This window comes from Lepisma saccharinum, chromosome 13, assembly GCF_977018435.1.
Source record: "Lepisma saccharinum chromosome 13, izLepSacc3.1, whole genome shotgun sequence".
NCBI lineage: Eukaryota > Metazoa > Arthropoda > Insecta > Zygentoma > Lepismatidae > Lepisma > Lepisma saccharinum.
The window spans coordinates 3,107,226-3,123,224 of NC_139241.1; the positions used below are offsets into that span (position 1 = coordinate 3,107,226).

At 37.6% G+C, this 15,999-nt stretch overlaps 1 protein-coding gene across 2 annotated transcripts in view; it reads right to left on the bottom strand.

Annotated features, from left to right (window-relative positions):
• Positions 1-15,999, bottom strand: part of PolD1 (DNA polymerase delta 1, catalytic subunit) — a 362,058-nt gene that overhangs the window by 53,721 nt on the left and 292,338 nt on the right. For both annotated transcript variants that reach the window (XM_083133794.1, XM_083133793.1), the window contains exons 8-14: positions 12,400-12,566; positions 12,108-12,253; positions 11,269-11,368; positions 6,644-6,780; positions 5,628-5,793; positions 3,990-4,198; positions 1,786-2,047 (exon numbers count right to left, since the gene is read on the bottom strand). In XM_083133794.1, coding sequence (XP_082989920.1) covers positions 1,786-2,047; positions 3,990-4,198; positions 5,628-5,793; positions 6,644-6,780; positions 11,269-11,368; positions 12,108-12,253; positions 12,400-12,566 — 1,187 coding nt within the window. The remainder of the gene's footprint in view (positions 1-1,785; positions 2,048-3,989; positions 4,199-5,627; positions 5,794-6,643; positions 6,781-11,268; positions 11,369-12,107; positions 12,254-12,399; positions 12,567-15,999) is intronic.

Genomic DNA, 15,999 nt, shown 5'->3' on the forward strand with positions numbered 1-15,999 from the left:
TGTTCATAAAATCAATACTTTTCACTTTTTATTTTTTTAAACATTTTTTCATGTGTATATTTTGTCTAGAGAACATAAATATATTTTTTTCATTTCATGAAAAAAAAATCATGCATTGTAGGGTAATAAAATAACTCAACCACAACTTACTCTTCCAAAAATGGATTTCATTAGTCCATAGCTCTTAGAAAGTTGAGGTGGTAGTTTCAATTGCACAGCGTTTTATTAGTGGATCAAGGCAGCTAATTCCGTGAACAATGACATTGTTTTACGAAAGTCTCAAATATTTGTCTCAGGCAATCACCTTTTCTGTAGCATTTTCCATACATAACTGGTTTATTAAAATTTATTCATTTCAGTTTTGTAGTAATTATTGTGATTCCTTCTTATTAGTAGAATGAATATAAAGTTGATATTTCGCATACCATATTGATATTTAAAGATAACAGGTACATAAAAATTGTAATGTAATTGGAATTTCAATGCAGAGCTAATTAAAACTATATTATACTCTCTAGCATACTTAAACCCAGAGGTTTATGGCTGCAGCAACACAAGCCTTCCATCTGTCCCTATTCGGGTAAAAAGGTAAAGGTAAAGTGTTCCCCTGTGCATAGCACCATGCCATGAAGGCGTATAGGGGGTGTGGGGGTAACGCCCCACACTTTCTTGATCCGGTCGTGAGTCCCTATTCGGGGCAAGATCAATCCAATCTTTCCTATCCTTGCCGATTTTCTTTAGGTCCATCTCAACTTATCCCTCCATCTTCGTCTTGGCCTTCCTACTGGTCTCTTACCATCAGGTTTCCCAACACGAATCCTGTAAACTATTCTTTCCTCTGCCATTCGTGTCACTTGACCTGCCCATCTAAGTCTTGTTGATTAAATTATTCTAATAATTAAAAAGTCGAAATATTGTATTGTGTTGCCAGAGGAAGTAACGCCAAGATGATGTTTTTATTTGTTTATTTGGAGATTATTTTAACCATACCCAGGCCGGGATTTATATACGTATGTGGAGGCCCGGACCTGCAGTCCTCAAGTTCAATCTAAATTCTGATCTCATCTTGATCATACCCTGCATAATTTTGAGCCTCCCAAGCCTACTAGCTGCTTTTAATCATGAAAGCATTCATTTGATCACAGTTTTTGTTTCAATAGCTCTAGTAATTATTTTCACTTTCTAATTACAAAATTGGCTTTTTATGGGTTGATAATATGTGAACATTTCTAGCATAGATAATATTCACAAGTAAAATATACATGTTATGAACACCAGACCAGAATACACTTATTTATCAAATCATTCATATAGCTATCTCGAAGCATATGTAGTTATTGAATTTGATTGGGTGGGCAATCAGGTGGGCACAGGCCCACCCCTGTCGCTGTCCCTGCTGGTGGGGGCCTGTTTTTCTGAATTTCTGAGTGAAGTCCGTCCGCAGCTGTTCATACATCATTTGATGCAGACAAGCACAAACAACGGTTGTTCTTTGTTCTACTGTTAGCAGTGCTTTACATAACATGCAAAAGAAATATATTTTTTCACAATATCACTAAAATGTATAGAGACTTTAGAATCACCTTGTATATGGCAAGAGGCAAATTTAAATTTGACTGCACGATGGCATACATAGAGGATAAATTTGATGATTTTCAAAGGCTTGTAGTTTAAAAACAAGATCTCAATGGGCAAAAATGTAAACAAGAACATCTTGATGTTCTCTTCAACAACGAAGAGGGAATTACCTTCCATAGAGGTAAACTACCAGAATAAAACCCTTACCCCAGATATCTCGAGACATGGCAGTTTCCCCACTTGGGCCCCCGTGAAACCATACACAGAGTTGGCACTGATCTTCAGGGCCAGCTGTCGACCATCCAGCACTTTGCACCGGAGGGGATCAGTTTCATTCTTCAGATCAGTCTTTGCCTTCTTCCGGGCAGCCAGAAGGTTCTCCAGGATTTCCGGAAGCAGTCCCTTCCTCACGGAGGGCTTCACGAAGAAGTTGCCAGCTGGAGTTCTTGTGTACTGATCAGGGGTTAATCTGTAAATGGAAAAAGTAAAGAAACATCAGTTTTTCAAAAAAAAAATAGTACAGAGTGGTCACAAATTGGGTGTATTTAATTTTGACACTACAATGGTTATGGTTGAATGCTTGATAAGACCCACAATAGATATTTTCCCAATAAACTGAGGGTTATACATAAGTCATGGCAACTATTTTTTTTTTTTTTTTTTGCAAGAATGCAGTACCAACACAAAAATTCGAAATATATAAATGGAAGAGGACACTTCATGGAACTGAACAATGTATGAACAAGGCAGGTCATGTGTACCAGGCGTTGGTAACAAAGTGCCAAAAAATAGTTCTACTGGGTGTATTAAACACAAGCATAAAAACATCAATAAATATAAAATTTGGCAAATTTTGCAAGATAATTTGTATTTGTACCCATGCGTAGGCTAATTTGAAAGCAAATATAACCCAAATAAACATGTTTTAAGTAGAAATTAGTCATAAATTATCAATTTACTTAGAAAGTGTAGTTTCATATCCTACACATAAAATAACTTGTTCTTTATATAGCAAACCTTATTCGCGGAAAAAAATGTATAACATACGGGAAAAACCTTTTTTCCACTGAGGGTAAAAATATTTTATCAAACTTATTATGTTGTAATTTAAAAAAAAAAGTTTAGATCAATTTATTGTGTAAAATATGCATCACAGTAAAAATTATAACAAAATATTGTAAAAAATAATATTTCGTACAAGTAAAAATTATCAACATTTATATTCTGACAATAGTGACAAAGTACTGCATTTGGAAACACTGCGAGAGAGAGAAAGAGAAGGACAAGAAGGCAACTAAAGTGACATCGTATTTTGTCATAGTCATACTAAGAGCTTAGTAGTAGTAAAAAGCAAAACTAACAACTAGAAAAGACAATGGTCACTCATTGGGTTTTATGAACCTTTGAACCTGAATCATGGCTGGGTTAGGATAATAACCTGTCTATCTGACGAATGAAGATAATTTCGAAGAATAAAAATAAACTAAGTCCTCTGTAGGCTTCGTTGCAGGTTGACTGGCGCGTCGCCTCACTTTAGCTCAATTCCTTTCCTAAGCTCTTCTCTCCCCTCAATCCAAAATAAAAGTCAGTCCCTTCTCAGTCTGTCTCACCTCTATATTACCCAGGCCATGGAGACCTTCCTCCATGCCGAATCGTGATTTTAACTGCCACTATGCAAACCGCTGGCTCCATAGGCAGATGGAACTACCTATTTCCTGAATAGCTCAGGAGGTTTGCATAGCACAACACTGTGCATTGTTTACATGCCTCAGAGGTTGACACAACTGAGATAAACAAGTGAATGCTCTGGTCGACATGAAGCATTCAGAGAGGCTTTAAAAAAATATAATCTTATGGATTGATACGATATACTGCCGAGAGTGCTGTTGCAACTTAAATTGCACCATAATATATGTAAATTTAATCAAAATATCAATTTGATGACAACGGTAAAATAGTCGAATTTTGAACAGGAGAATGTATTCTTGTGAAATCAAATCCATGATCTTTCTTTGTAAGTGGAAACAGTCGCCATACTAATAAAATAGTGACTTTGAGTGTTAAAAATCCAAGGAGTGCACTTATTGTGTTGGAAACTGACACATCTTGCAAGAATTCCATATTCCTTCATGGCAGTATTCCAAACCATGTATTCAAGCTCCTGATCATATTAATCAGCAAAAGTGATCATATTTTCACAGGTTACAATATATTAGGGATGGGACCGTTTAATCTGTACTCTATCGGTATTGGTCGATATAGGCATATCGGTGTATTGGTTTATCGGTAAAATTACCGATTATTTTACCAATCCGATATATATCTGATAATTTAGTGCAAAATTCTGCAATTTTGTTGTAATTTTTATGGATAATCTCCATGCAGTACGCTAGTCCATATCTAATATTTACCCTAGTTTTTCCTTCATTCCAGGCTGAAGCAGTGAAGTGTAGCAAAGGTTGTGAGCCATCATGATGCTGGGGTACAGAGAGCTGAAATCCAGGGTTGCTATTGGGTCATCATAGTAGCCCTTCTTTGGTTCAATCACAGTTGCTCCTTCGTACTGTTCCTCCTGTACTCCACTTGAGTATGTTGGGATGAGGAAATCTTTCTCCTTTGCCTACGTAGGAAAAAATAACGAAAATAAAAGTACATTTATTACCTTAATGGAATATGTTACGTAATGAAGCTTTTCACCTTATTTGAATATTATACAATTCCCGGTAATTTTACCTGTGCAATATTTCTATTAGCAGCATGTAATTTCTGTCACTTTGATGTCCCGACCATGGTCATGTGGTCTAAGCATCATGCTTTGGGCTCCGGCTACGGGACGTGCGCAGGTTCAACATTCCTGGGGAAGTACAAAAACTTTTGTCCTGTGTATGGGACCGGTGCCCACCCACGATCGTGAGGAAATTGAGGAGCTATGAATGAGTAGCATAACCTGGTCATGAAACCTGCAACAACGAATGGAGGTTTGTCGTACTGACCTCATGCCACCCCGTAACTGGTTTCATATCTCCCACCTCGGGTGAGTGCTCAAGTAGAATCAGGCGGGAGTGAGGCCAGCAGTCAGTAGGTACGCCTTGGCCCTAAATGGGCTGTTGCGCATTTTCTAATGAATGTTAGGCTAAGCACATAGTGATGTATTGTTTGATAGATATTCCTTCACTTTTCTGCCATGAAAATGATGAAGGGATATTTGCGAAGAACAGCCATGCCTAGGCCAGTATTCGAACCCGGGACCTCTGGCATTGTAGGATGCTCTGCTAACCACTCTGATACTTAGCATCAGCTGATATCAGTGGTGTTGGTAACAGAAAATATCCATTGGAATTTATTTGATGATAGCAGCCACAGAAAATATCCATTGGAATTTATTGCATGATAGCAGCCACAGAAAATATCCATTGGAATTTATTCAATGACAGCCACAGAAAATATCCATTGAAATTTATTCAATCGTAGCAGCCACAGAAAATATCCATTGGAATTTATTCAATGATATCAGCCACAGAAAATATCCATTGGAATTTATTCGATGATAGCAGCTACAGAAAATATCAATTGGAATTTATTTGATGATAGCAGACACAGAAAATATCCATTGAAATTTATTTGATGATAGCAGCTACAGAAAATATCAATTGGAATTTATTCAATGATAGCAGCTACAGAAAATATCCATTGGGATTTATTGAATGATAGCAGCCACAGAAAATATCCATCGGAATTTATTCAATGATAGCAACCAATGTTTTTCTGGAGGCTGGGTGTCTTCTGGATTGATTGATTTTATATATTTAACTTCGATTTTCAGCCACTTTTGGCTAACCACAAAGAACAGCCAGGTTGTGATTCAAACGTGATATCCCTGGTGTCATAGCAAGCTGCAGTCTTTTCTTTCTTGGTACAACTGTACAGTACATGCTTCTTTCAGATATATTCCCTTATACCACTTGAACTACAAAATTAAAACTTACACCAGCCCATCTCTAAATGTGTTTCCCACCTAACAAATAGAACCAAATGTACCGTGCACTTACCTTTCTGAGAAGCTGAGAAATGACCTTTATCTGTTGGCCTCTGGTCAGGAGACTCGAGAGAGGGACACCGGTCACCCTAGCCATTTCCATGTAGTTGATCATGCACATCAATTTATCCAGCAGTCGCAGGGGAAGGTATGCATCTTTTAAGCAATATACAGCAAGCCTGAATAAAGATCATCAACAGTGAAAAATTGTAACAGAATATCATTTCAATTGGTTAATGAATATCATATTTTGGATTAAATGCAACGAGACAATTTCCACTTACTTCAGCTTACATTGAAATGTTTTTTATTGTAACCTTTGTTATAAAAGTTACAGAACATGTGTGTGCTAAACACCACACCTAGAATCCCATTTTACCAATTTTTTAGAATATTCATATCACATATCAAAAGTAATAATAATAACAGAAAATGACCATGGTATAGATACATCATGGGTGAACTTGTGTATTACGTTTCATATATTGACTAATGGTAAACCAAGAATTATTTTTTATGCAAAAGAATTACAACAATTATAGCATAAATAATATATAATTACAGTAAAACTCCTAATATCAACCAAACACAACCCAAATTTCAACAATTTAGCGGTAAATGCCATTAGCCACTTACAGTAGCAAATTTTCAACATGAAAAGATTTCAAAACATGGCCCCTTTCCCTAGAGTATTTAATGTGCAATTTGTACTATAACTATCAATACTATTCAGTATATCAACCTGAAGTTAAGTTATCCAATTTTTTGTTTACAATTTTGTTGTTGTTCAAAAACCTGTTTTTAGTTTACTAATACAAAAATGTTGACTTTCTCTAGTAACAGTAAATTTCCATGAAATATCCAAGACTTTTCCATGATTTCCAGACTGGTAGCTTTTTTTTAAAAAAATATTTTAATTCCTGAAACAGATTGAAAGCGGCAAGTGAGAGTCACTTGCTAAGTCAAACTCCTTTCCTGTTTTTGGGTTATGCGAACATTCAAGCAAGTTTAACGCAAAGGGTATCTTACCTCCTCCTAGTTTGAGGGTTTCCATGTTGCAAGTCGCTGATGACTGAGTGGTGGACGTCCTCCTTTTGTTCCTGCAGAAAATGGAAACTCACAGCATTCAGGGTGTAGGAACGGAGCTTGTAGTCTCGCACTAGAACCTGCAAACGAGGCAAATGATCAAATGTTAACGCACATCTAGGGCAGTGCAAATGAATCAGTATCTGCCAATACCGGTGACAATAGTACTGGAAAGCAACAGTTCAAATGTAATTACTAGAGGACAGGAGTTCAGGCATTCATTTTGCTTAAAATAGGGAGACAAAAAGGCATTTATAATTTGGAAAATAGGCTCCAAAAACACAATAAACTGAAAAAAGTGGCAAATTGCAAGTCGCCTACATCCATAATTTCATTCAAGAAGTTAACATCTACATGGAAATAGATTTAAATTCCTTTGATGTCAATTCCCGGAGTGGGTGATCTAAGGTTGGAATTTTTCTTTCCTTGTCCCTGCATAAAATAGCTCTGGGCCTCACTCAGCAATTGGTACTTCGGCACAATGCTGGGGGGTGAAGGTGACTGGAGTGTGGTGCTGACCACATCACCTCCAAAATGTCCGAGATCGAGAATGTGTGTGGGTGCTTTCATGGAACGGTGCTATATACACAAGGAACTTTATCTTTGTTGTCTTGATTGCACATAATCACTAGGTTTTTCTCTCTCCAACATTCATAGGAAGAATGCTTTTTTATAACAGAAAATGATCTCTCTACTTTGACAGAAGTAATTGGAGCATACATGTAACTGGATTAAATCTTAAAGAATGTCACAAATTGTTTTCAATTTTCCACTTCCACATTTGTACTCATTACACGTTTGCACTTTTCTGCAATAGCTAACCTCTTCTCTCCTGGCACTTCGATCAGCTGCTGTACTGATTCCTCAAAAACTTGCATGGATGTCATAAGAGTTTCACCTTTTTCTTTCCAGCTTTGTAATTGTCTCTGGCAAAACCAAATGTGCTGATAAATAAAGTTTTTGACAGAAAAGTAAGATGTGTACAAATTTTTTTTTTAGAAAAAGAAACACATTTAAAAACCTTATTGAAAATGGAAAAGGCATTAAAATTAAAAACAGGCAGTGCAGTACAAAATAAGCAAAATGATAAAAGCTTCCAAAACATTAGCAGCAACATAAAACATGTATATCAAGAAAAAAAATTATCACTAAATACAGAAGGAAAAATAAGGCATTTTGCCAAACTTCTAGACTCAAGTTATCACCAATACCAGACAATATTTCTCCAGAGTCTGTGTATTTTAAAGGGTCCTGAAAAATTCCGAGAGACACTTTTGCAGTCTAATTACCCTGGATATTATGCAAATGAGAAACATAATTACAAATAAGGTCATGTGAGGCACTGCGATATGCAATAAGGTATGTATGCTAAATATCTATTTTCCATCCAATTTTGGGGAAACTCTCCACAATCACGGACTATTTTTAAAATACAAGAAAGAGCATTGCGCATTTTGGCAAATGCACACAAAACTGATAAATGTAAACAACTCTTTTCAAAAAATTTCGGATATAAACACCTCCAAATTGATACACACTTGAAACACTTACTTTTGTACACGAAACCAAATTGAAGTACATTGCATCTAAAGATATCAGTTTGGCGGTTACGCGGAGATAGGTAATTAACTCTGATACACTTACTATTCTTTTTTCCGCAAAAGTTTTTTTTTTTTTTTCCAGCGATTGATTTCGCTAATCGTCTGGTGGTTTCGTCAGGCATGAACTGTCTTGCTGCAGCTGGAGTTTTGGTGCTGTGCAAGGCTCTTCCAGATCTTGTCGTCTGCTTTTGCGGGGCGATGTTTGCTCGCGTGCGCAGGTGAGCTTTTTTGCGAACATTTGGGGTCTGTGCTTGGTTTCTTGTCGCAGGAGAGGAGCAGGTTGGGTGGGTGCTTGTTGCTGGAGAAGAGCAGGTTGGGCAGGTGTGCATATTCCCGGGAAGCCAGGTTTTTTGAGGGCCCTGGTATTGGTGTTGAGGTCTGCGGGCACGGTCACTATTGCATAGGTTTCTTTTGAAAACCTTTCTAGTGTGGATTTTGCTTGCATGATTATTTTAAAGGAGCCTATGCTATGGTTTTCGTCTATGAGGTGGCAAGAAAGGCCTCTTCACCACCTCCCAAGCCTGTGGTCAGCATCATGCTACTTGAATCTTTCATCAAGCCAGAGATTTGTCATTCCGACCTCAACACCAATACCGGGGCCCTCAATAAAACCTGGCTTCCCGCCATCAGGAATATGCACACCTGTCCAACCTGCTCTTCTCCAGCAACAAGCGCCCAATCAAGCTGCTCCCAAGACTATTAGAAGGAGAAGGCTGGGGCCATACCTAATCACGTGGTCCTTGACGTCACGGGCGGACAGATCGCTCTACGCTCCGGTTTCGCAGCCAAAAGAAAGCACTAATTATGAACAAAAAGAGCCGTAATTATGCCCAGAAACTAATTGGGAGTGAATACACAGTCTTACTTTGGATCCGACATAACGTATGTCCTTACAGTTGGATTACAGAGCCATTTACGCACACACTTTATCGGTAGTTTATATGTCGTCACATTCCTCTGTGAAACAGTAGCTTTCATGTAAAATTGGGTTAATTCACCTAGTAATGCATTTTGTTAGAGCAGAAAGAAAAAATTAAATATGTTGAATGCGTAAAATAATAATAATAATAAATGATGCAGACTTACCTATTGTTATACTTATGAAGTCATCTGTTTTAGAGGTGAGGGAGGAGCTGTTTCACTTCAACTTTTGCAATTTGTTGACTTTGCTTCTGCTATTAATATTCACTTCTTCGTTAACTTTCCTCATTCAGATTACAGTTCTGAGTCTTATGAATCTTTGAACAACACTTCGAGGAATGTGTGGAAGTTCTGGGGCCATACCTGATCACGTGGTCCTTGACGAAAGCGTATCTGGTATCGCAATCCACTAACAAGTCTCGTTAGATGCGATGTGTTCAGTTATATATCGTCACCAGCTGTTTCTATTTTTTATCGGAGATCACGACACGTCGCAACACCTCACTGAAGGCATTGTAAACTGCAACAACTCGCAACCAACCAGGGTGCGAAATCATTGGAAACTGGTGAGGGGGAGAAAGTTCTTAACTTAAAACCCCCCTCCCCACAAACATATGTGTGAATTATGCGATGTACATATTTGATGTTATTAAACGTAAAAATAAATTACTCAATTAAAATAATTATTATGATTATTAATTAGAAATTAATTTGTTACTCCCATACATATCAAATAGTGTAAAGCAGCTAACTAATTCCTTTACTAACCGGTTAAAGATGTTAATAAATTATGACATAGTTGAAGTAGTTTTATTATGTGTAAGTTTTTGTTTAGTTTGTGCTTTATGTTAATATAAATCAATTATATTTCATAGTTATTATTGTTTTGCATTCTTGTTTTTCTTTTATTGTGCGTATTAATGTAGATTTGTTAATGATCTCTTGAGAGAGAATGCATTCAATACTCACAACTACACTATTTTGTGTGTTTTTTCGATATTATTCTTAGTAAAGTACGAGTGAAATTACAAGTAATTGCTTATCTTTCCTTTGTTATAACAAAACTCTACCCCTGGGAAATTTTTGGTGGGGGATTTTTGAGGCCAAGATTGTTGGTGGGGGAAATCCTCCTTGTCCCCCCCCCACAGGATTTCGCACCTGAACCCAACAATCCAGAAATACAAGAAAAAAGGAGCGAAAAGAACAAAACAGATCAGCCTTTCCACGTTTCTTTCCATATGGGGTAAAGAGTCAGCTGGGTTTTGTCCGCCGATGACGTCACACCCGCGGCAGTCACGAAAAGAGGCGTGTCTGACCCCAGCCTTTCCTTCTAGTAGTCTTGACCTGCTCCTCCCCTGCGACAAGAAACCAAGCACAGACCCCAAACATTCGCAAAAAAGCCTGTCTGCGCATGCGAGCAACACCGCCCTGTGAAAGCAGACTACAAGATCTGGAACTGTCTTGTACAGCACCTAAACCCCGCGGCGTGGCAACAGAAGGAAGCTCTACACCCGCACGAGAACGACAAAAAGTGAAAGTGCTGCGTCAATTTGCACCGCCACAAGCACAAGTGGAAGAAGAAGGAACCACGCCAGCTGCAGCAAGACAGTTCACGCCTGACGAAGCCACCAGACGAGTGGCAAAATTGATCGCTGGAAAAAACTTTCGTGGTAAAATGAATAGTAAGTGTATCAAAGTTAATCACAAATTGAAGTATCCAAAGAACAGACACAATTACAATACCAGACAAAAAAATTACTTTCACATTCCCAAAGTTCGGCTAACTGCATACTCAAAAGAACCATTTTACACAGGCATCCAGTTTTAAAAAATGTTACCAAATAGTTACAAAAATTTTGACAGAGGTTAGATGGAATGATGGCAAACACTTGGAGCATATGTTAGTTAAGGGTCCAAAAATTTACCTTGTGCACAGAAAGACTAATCAGGAATCTATCTCCAGTTTAAAGTGAGATCTGAACCACTGTGTGTTCACCAGGGACCCTAGGTTGCAAGATGCACTGAAACAGAATAAAAGAATCTTACCAACAATAAGTCGAACGACACTCTTCCTTCTGTGTTAATACTTTTGTTCTCTCTCCTACCTAGCTGTTTGCTCTGAAGAACTTGTTCCTTGACAACTGATCTGAAATGAAACACCATAAATTTGTTTGTGCACTAAAACATGGAACTTCAAATAAAAAAGAAAACAAGAGTACATCCAAACTATAGTAAATGGATGCTTATGATTGTAATGGAATAATAATAATAACAACATGTGGTACAACAACCTGCGAGTGCCAGGGCCTAGCTACCGACTGCTAACCTCACTCCCACCTGCCATGTGTGGTCACATGAAGAACCCCCAGTCATTGGTGTAGGTTTCTGTGACTGCGTAATGCTACTCATTTGTAGCTCCCCAATTTCGTCACGATAGTGGGTGACCACCGGTCCCACCAAAATCTCAGTAGAAAAGTTGTTACGCTTCCCCCAGGAGACTCGAACCTGTGAGCATCCCGTAGTCAGAGCCCAAAGCCTTAGACTACACTGTCATGGTGCGGGATAATTGGAATGGAATATTCACTCATTAATATTCATAAATATTTTGAACAACTTGAAATTATTACAATTGTCAAGCATCGGTATTGGCTCAGTCCTATTAAGTAGTGATTAATTCAACAAATATCTCCTTTTTGTCAATGAAATGATAGTTTATTGTTCATTTTATGATGTTTCAGGAGTCATCAGACATTTATTTCAGTTCAAACAATCACAATTACAAGAAAAATGTATGTAAATGCTTTCAACAACCATAAACTACATGAGGAATAATGGAAGGACTTAGTGGAAAAGCTCTCTCACCAATAGTACAAGATGCTACCTACCTAATATCCTTTATTCTTCCTAAATAGTGGAAGTTCTTGACTGATAGATGCTTGGCTCTGTTTAAAAGATACGGCAAGTCAAAATTGTTTATATTGTATCCAGTAAATACATCAGGATCAACTTCTCGAACAAAGTCAGCCCATTTCTGAAATGAAATAAATTGAAAACTTACAATATTACCTGAAAAAAAAAAAAAAGAGAGCCTCTACTGATATAGACTGTACCTATTGCAAGAAGATGCCATAGTATTTAGAATAATGGAAACAATGGGTTAGGAATTAAATAACATACCTCCAGCATGTCGCTCTCCTTGTGGAAGCTGAGCACCTGACACCCGACGATCGAAGCGCAGGTGTCCAGAGTGAAGACGTTCCTAAGAAATGGTTCCGGGCTTCCTTGCTTAACAACCATATTTGCAATCTGAATGACTGGATCATGATTTGGCTCAGGAAATATACCTGGAAGAAGGGGAAAACGTTACTCAATCAGAAAACTTTCTTCATAAATGCTCAAGGGCAATGCACGAGGATCATTTTTAAAAAAAATATTACTCAACATGTCCACTGTTTGTCATGTGTAGCAACAATTAATCGTGGATTCAGATAATTTCTTTAATCCCACCTCTACAAATGACATGTTGTAGTTCCACAGATTGACATGTGGCGGCATCACTGTCGTATTGAGTAGTGTGCTCTAAAACAGTATTCTTAAGAAAATATCAAATTCCGTTAATCAAAATTCAATTTGTATGTGAAAGAAATGTTCTAAAGTGTCACAGAAACCTGCGCAAGCTTGTGGTGATGAGGCACTTAAATAGGGGTTAAGTAGTTCACCATGCTGGTTCTTCAAGACCACGAAAGTTCCAACAAGCACCCAGCCACATTAATATGGTAACGCTCAACATTCACACATTTTCGTGCTAGAGGCTTGTCTGTATTGAGTGTGTAGGCCCTAGTGCCAGAAGTCGCTCTAGGAAGGATAAAGCTTGCATTTGAGAGCATTTGTTTCAGGATGTATTTGTTTTGACCTTCGATTTTTTATTCAATGTCATACACTGGAAAGTAAATATAGCGTTTTTTTCTGATTGTCTTTCATTATGTAGTTCTGAATGTTTTCAGCATTTAGTAAACAGATGTAATTAAAAACTTATGAAGTTTTCTGTTCAAGAAATCACATCACTTGCTCGATTTTTGCTCATAACGGTGGCGTTACCATATGGTAATGCTATACAGATACAGTAGTTACAGGTCTTTTCAACAATTACTTTATTTATTATTTTATTATTGCACGTAAAGCACGAAATTTAAGTTGTAAAGGATTTTCTTGTCTTTTGCATGGTTTATTTATTTCTATTGCTTATAATTTATATTTTATTTTAAAAATAATAATAATAATAAATATAATAAAATAATAGTAATAATAGATGACCATTTCATGGAACATTTTGTGCCTGTTCAGTAGCTCAGTCTTCTTGAGTCTGTGATTCCGTATTATGGAAAACATTCGTGCAAGCTATTTATTACAGGTCAACCTATAAGATTTGGTTACAAAGCCTGCCTGGTGCTTGAAAACCTTCCGTGGATACCTCTTTAGTTTTGATATCTATCAACATAAGAGTATATGAAGATTCCATTGACATTGAGAACAAATTTAGAAAGACTGCAGCTCCTCTCATCCATATGCTTCACGAATTTCCAGAGACAAAAATTCTCCCAGCTTGACTTTGGATATCGCTCAAAACTATATGACATCATTTTGTGTTGCACCTAAGGGAGCTTGGCGGCCCATTACAACACAAAGGAAGGTTTTAAAAGATGAGTGGTATGCTGGTGGTCCACCAGTAGTGTTCGCATTGGACATATAAAATATGTTGTTGGACTTCATGTTTCATACGTTTCTACGACAAGGGCCTCCCGATGGCGTAATGGTAACGTAGTCACCTTGTAAACAAGGGTTCCCGGGTTCGATACACGGTGGAGGTACATGGTACATCGGTTTAGATCTAACTTTAAATTGTAGGTCCACTCTCGATTAGCTATTCTGTGCATAAAATGGACTTAAAAACTGCAATTCAACTCAATACAAAGTTTCTATGACAAGTGAATATTCAAGAATGATAAACAATATGTGAATCATTATGTACTAAATAGATACCTGAGCTTTTTTAGCTCAGAAAATGTGAGATTAATGTACAATCGATCTATAGTATTTGTATTATTTTAAAAAAAATAATCAAATTTTGAAAGTAATTTTAAGGTTATTCAAAAAATTTCAAGTTTTCAATAATAAATCAATTTGTACGGGGTGAACGCATAGCGTTACCATCTGGTAATGGGCAAAATTTGAAAAGGGAGAATGGAAATTTTCAAAAAATGATTCCAAATCACTTATTAGTACATAACAGATATTCGACTCAAAACACGAAAAAAGTTGACAAAAAATAATTCATGCATTTAAGAGTTAAAGTGATGAATCTTGTTGCCTATGACTACAAAGTCATTTTCCACTGTCACACAGAGTACCGAAGGGTTACCGTGAACAGTGAGTATTACAGTAACTTTCTCAAGAATCACCTTCATCCAGCTAGTCATTGGAAATTACCATCACTAGACATCCGACTGCGCTGCACCACAACTGAAGGTGTCATGTTGTTGCAAATTCAATGGGGTAACTTCTTCAGGGGTGGGATTGGGAAGAGCTAAAGCAACCCCCCCCCTCTTATAGTCTAGACATGAGTTCTTGCAACTATGGCTTGTTTCGGATAATCTGAATGTCCAATAATAGAAAAAAATCTGAATAGAAAATTATCCAATATCCAGATAAAATTTTATCCAGATTTGGTCATTCGAAGTTTAAAGTTGCACTAGCTGAAACCTAGAATACACAATAACTTGACAAGTTTAAAAACAAGATGCTGAAAATAGCTGTTGCGCAGCTCACACCACATTTCCCCACTCCATTCTCCGCAGTGACGTTGTTGCAACCTGGAGGGAGTGGAATGGTCTGAGGATTTTCAACGAAATTTGTATTCGCTTTTTCCTGGGCTGTTTTCTACCTGTCGGAGTACAGAACTTCAGCTCACGTTTCGCCAACAACTCTTTTCCTTCTTTCAAAACTTGAACTCCCCGATGGCGCAGTGGTAGTCGTCACCTTGTAATCAAGGGATACCGGGTTCGATTCCCGGTGGTGGCACATAGTGGTTCAGATCCCACTTTAAACTGTACATCCAGTCCCGATTAGCCTTACTGTGCATAAAGTGGACTTAAAACAACAAATCAATCCAATTCTTTTAAAAATTGAGAAACCATCCATTTAGATACTCCTGTGGTGGCGCTTGTGGACTCGAAAACATTATACTTAAGTTTATGTAACTCCTTCTGATTTCGCAAATATGTTGCAACATTGTAAACAATTTCACTGGCCTGTCCTCTAAGGGGCTTTCCAGAGCAGATTGTGGATTTCGTTGAACCCGGCATGATTTGATTTTTGCATTTCAAAAATATGCAGCCAAGAGTAAAGAGCAAGAACATTTCAGTGCTTTAAAAAAGAACACAGGCAAGCATGTTATCAGATTGCCTTCTCGTAGTGATTGTTGTACGATAAACAAAATAACCCCCACCCTACTAGACTTTTAAAAAAAAAAAAAGCAGGCTACTGCTCAATGTCGCATTCAGAAAATGAAGTCATTCGCCCAGTAACTTCTCTTCGTTATAAACCTTAACGTGCGTGCGTAATACTACAGTTTACGATCCGCGCACCGCACGCATTTTCAAAGACCGGATTAAATCAAATGAACCACTGATAAACTGATATGAGCCGGCACCGACAATCTACACAGTAAAAATAGTTTGTCATATTTGTTTTAGCTTAATTTTGCTGAGTTGGCACCAC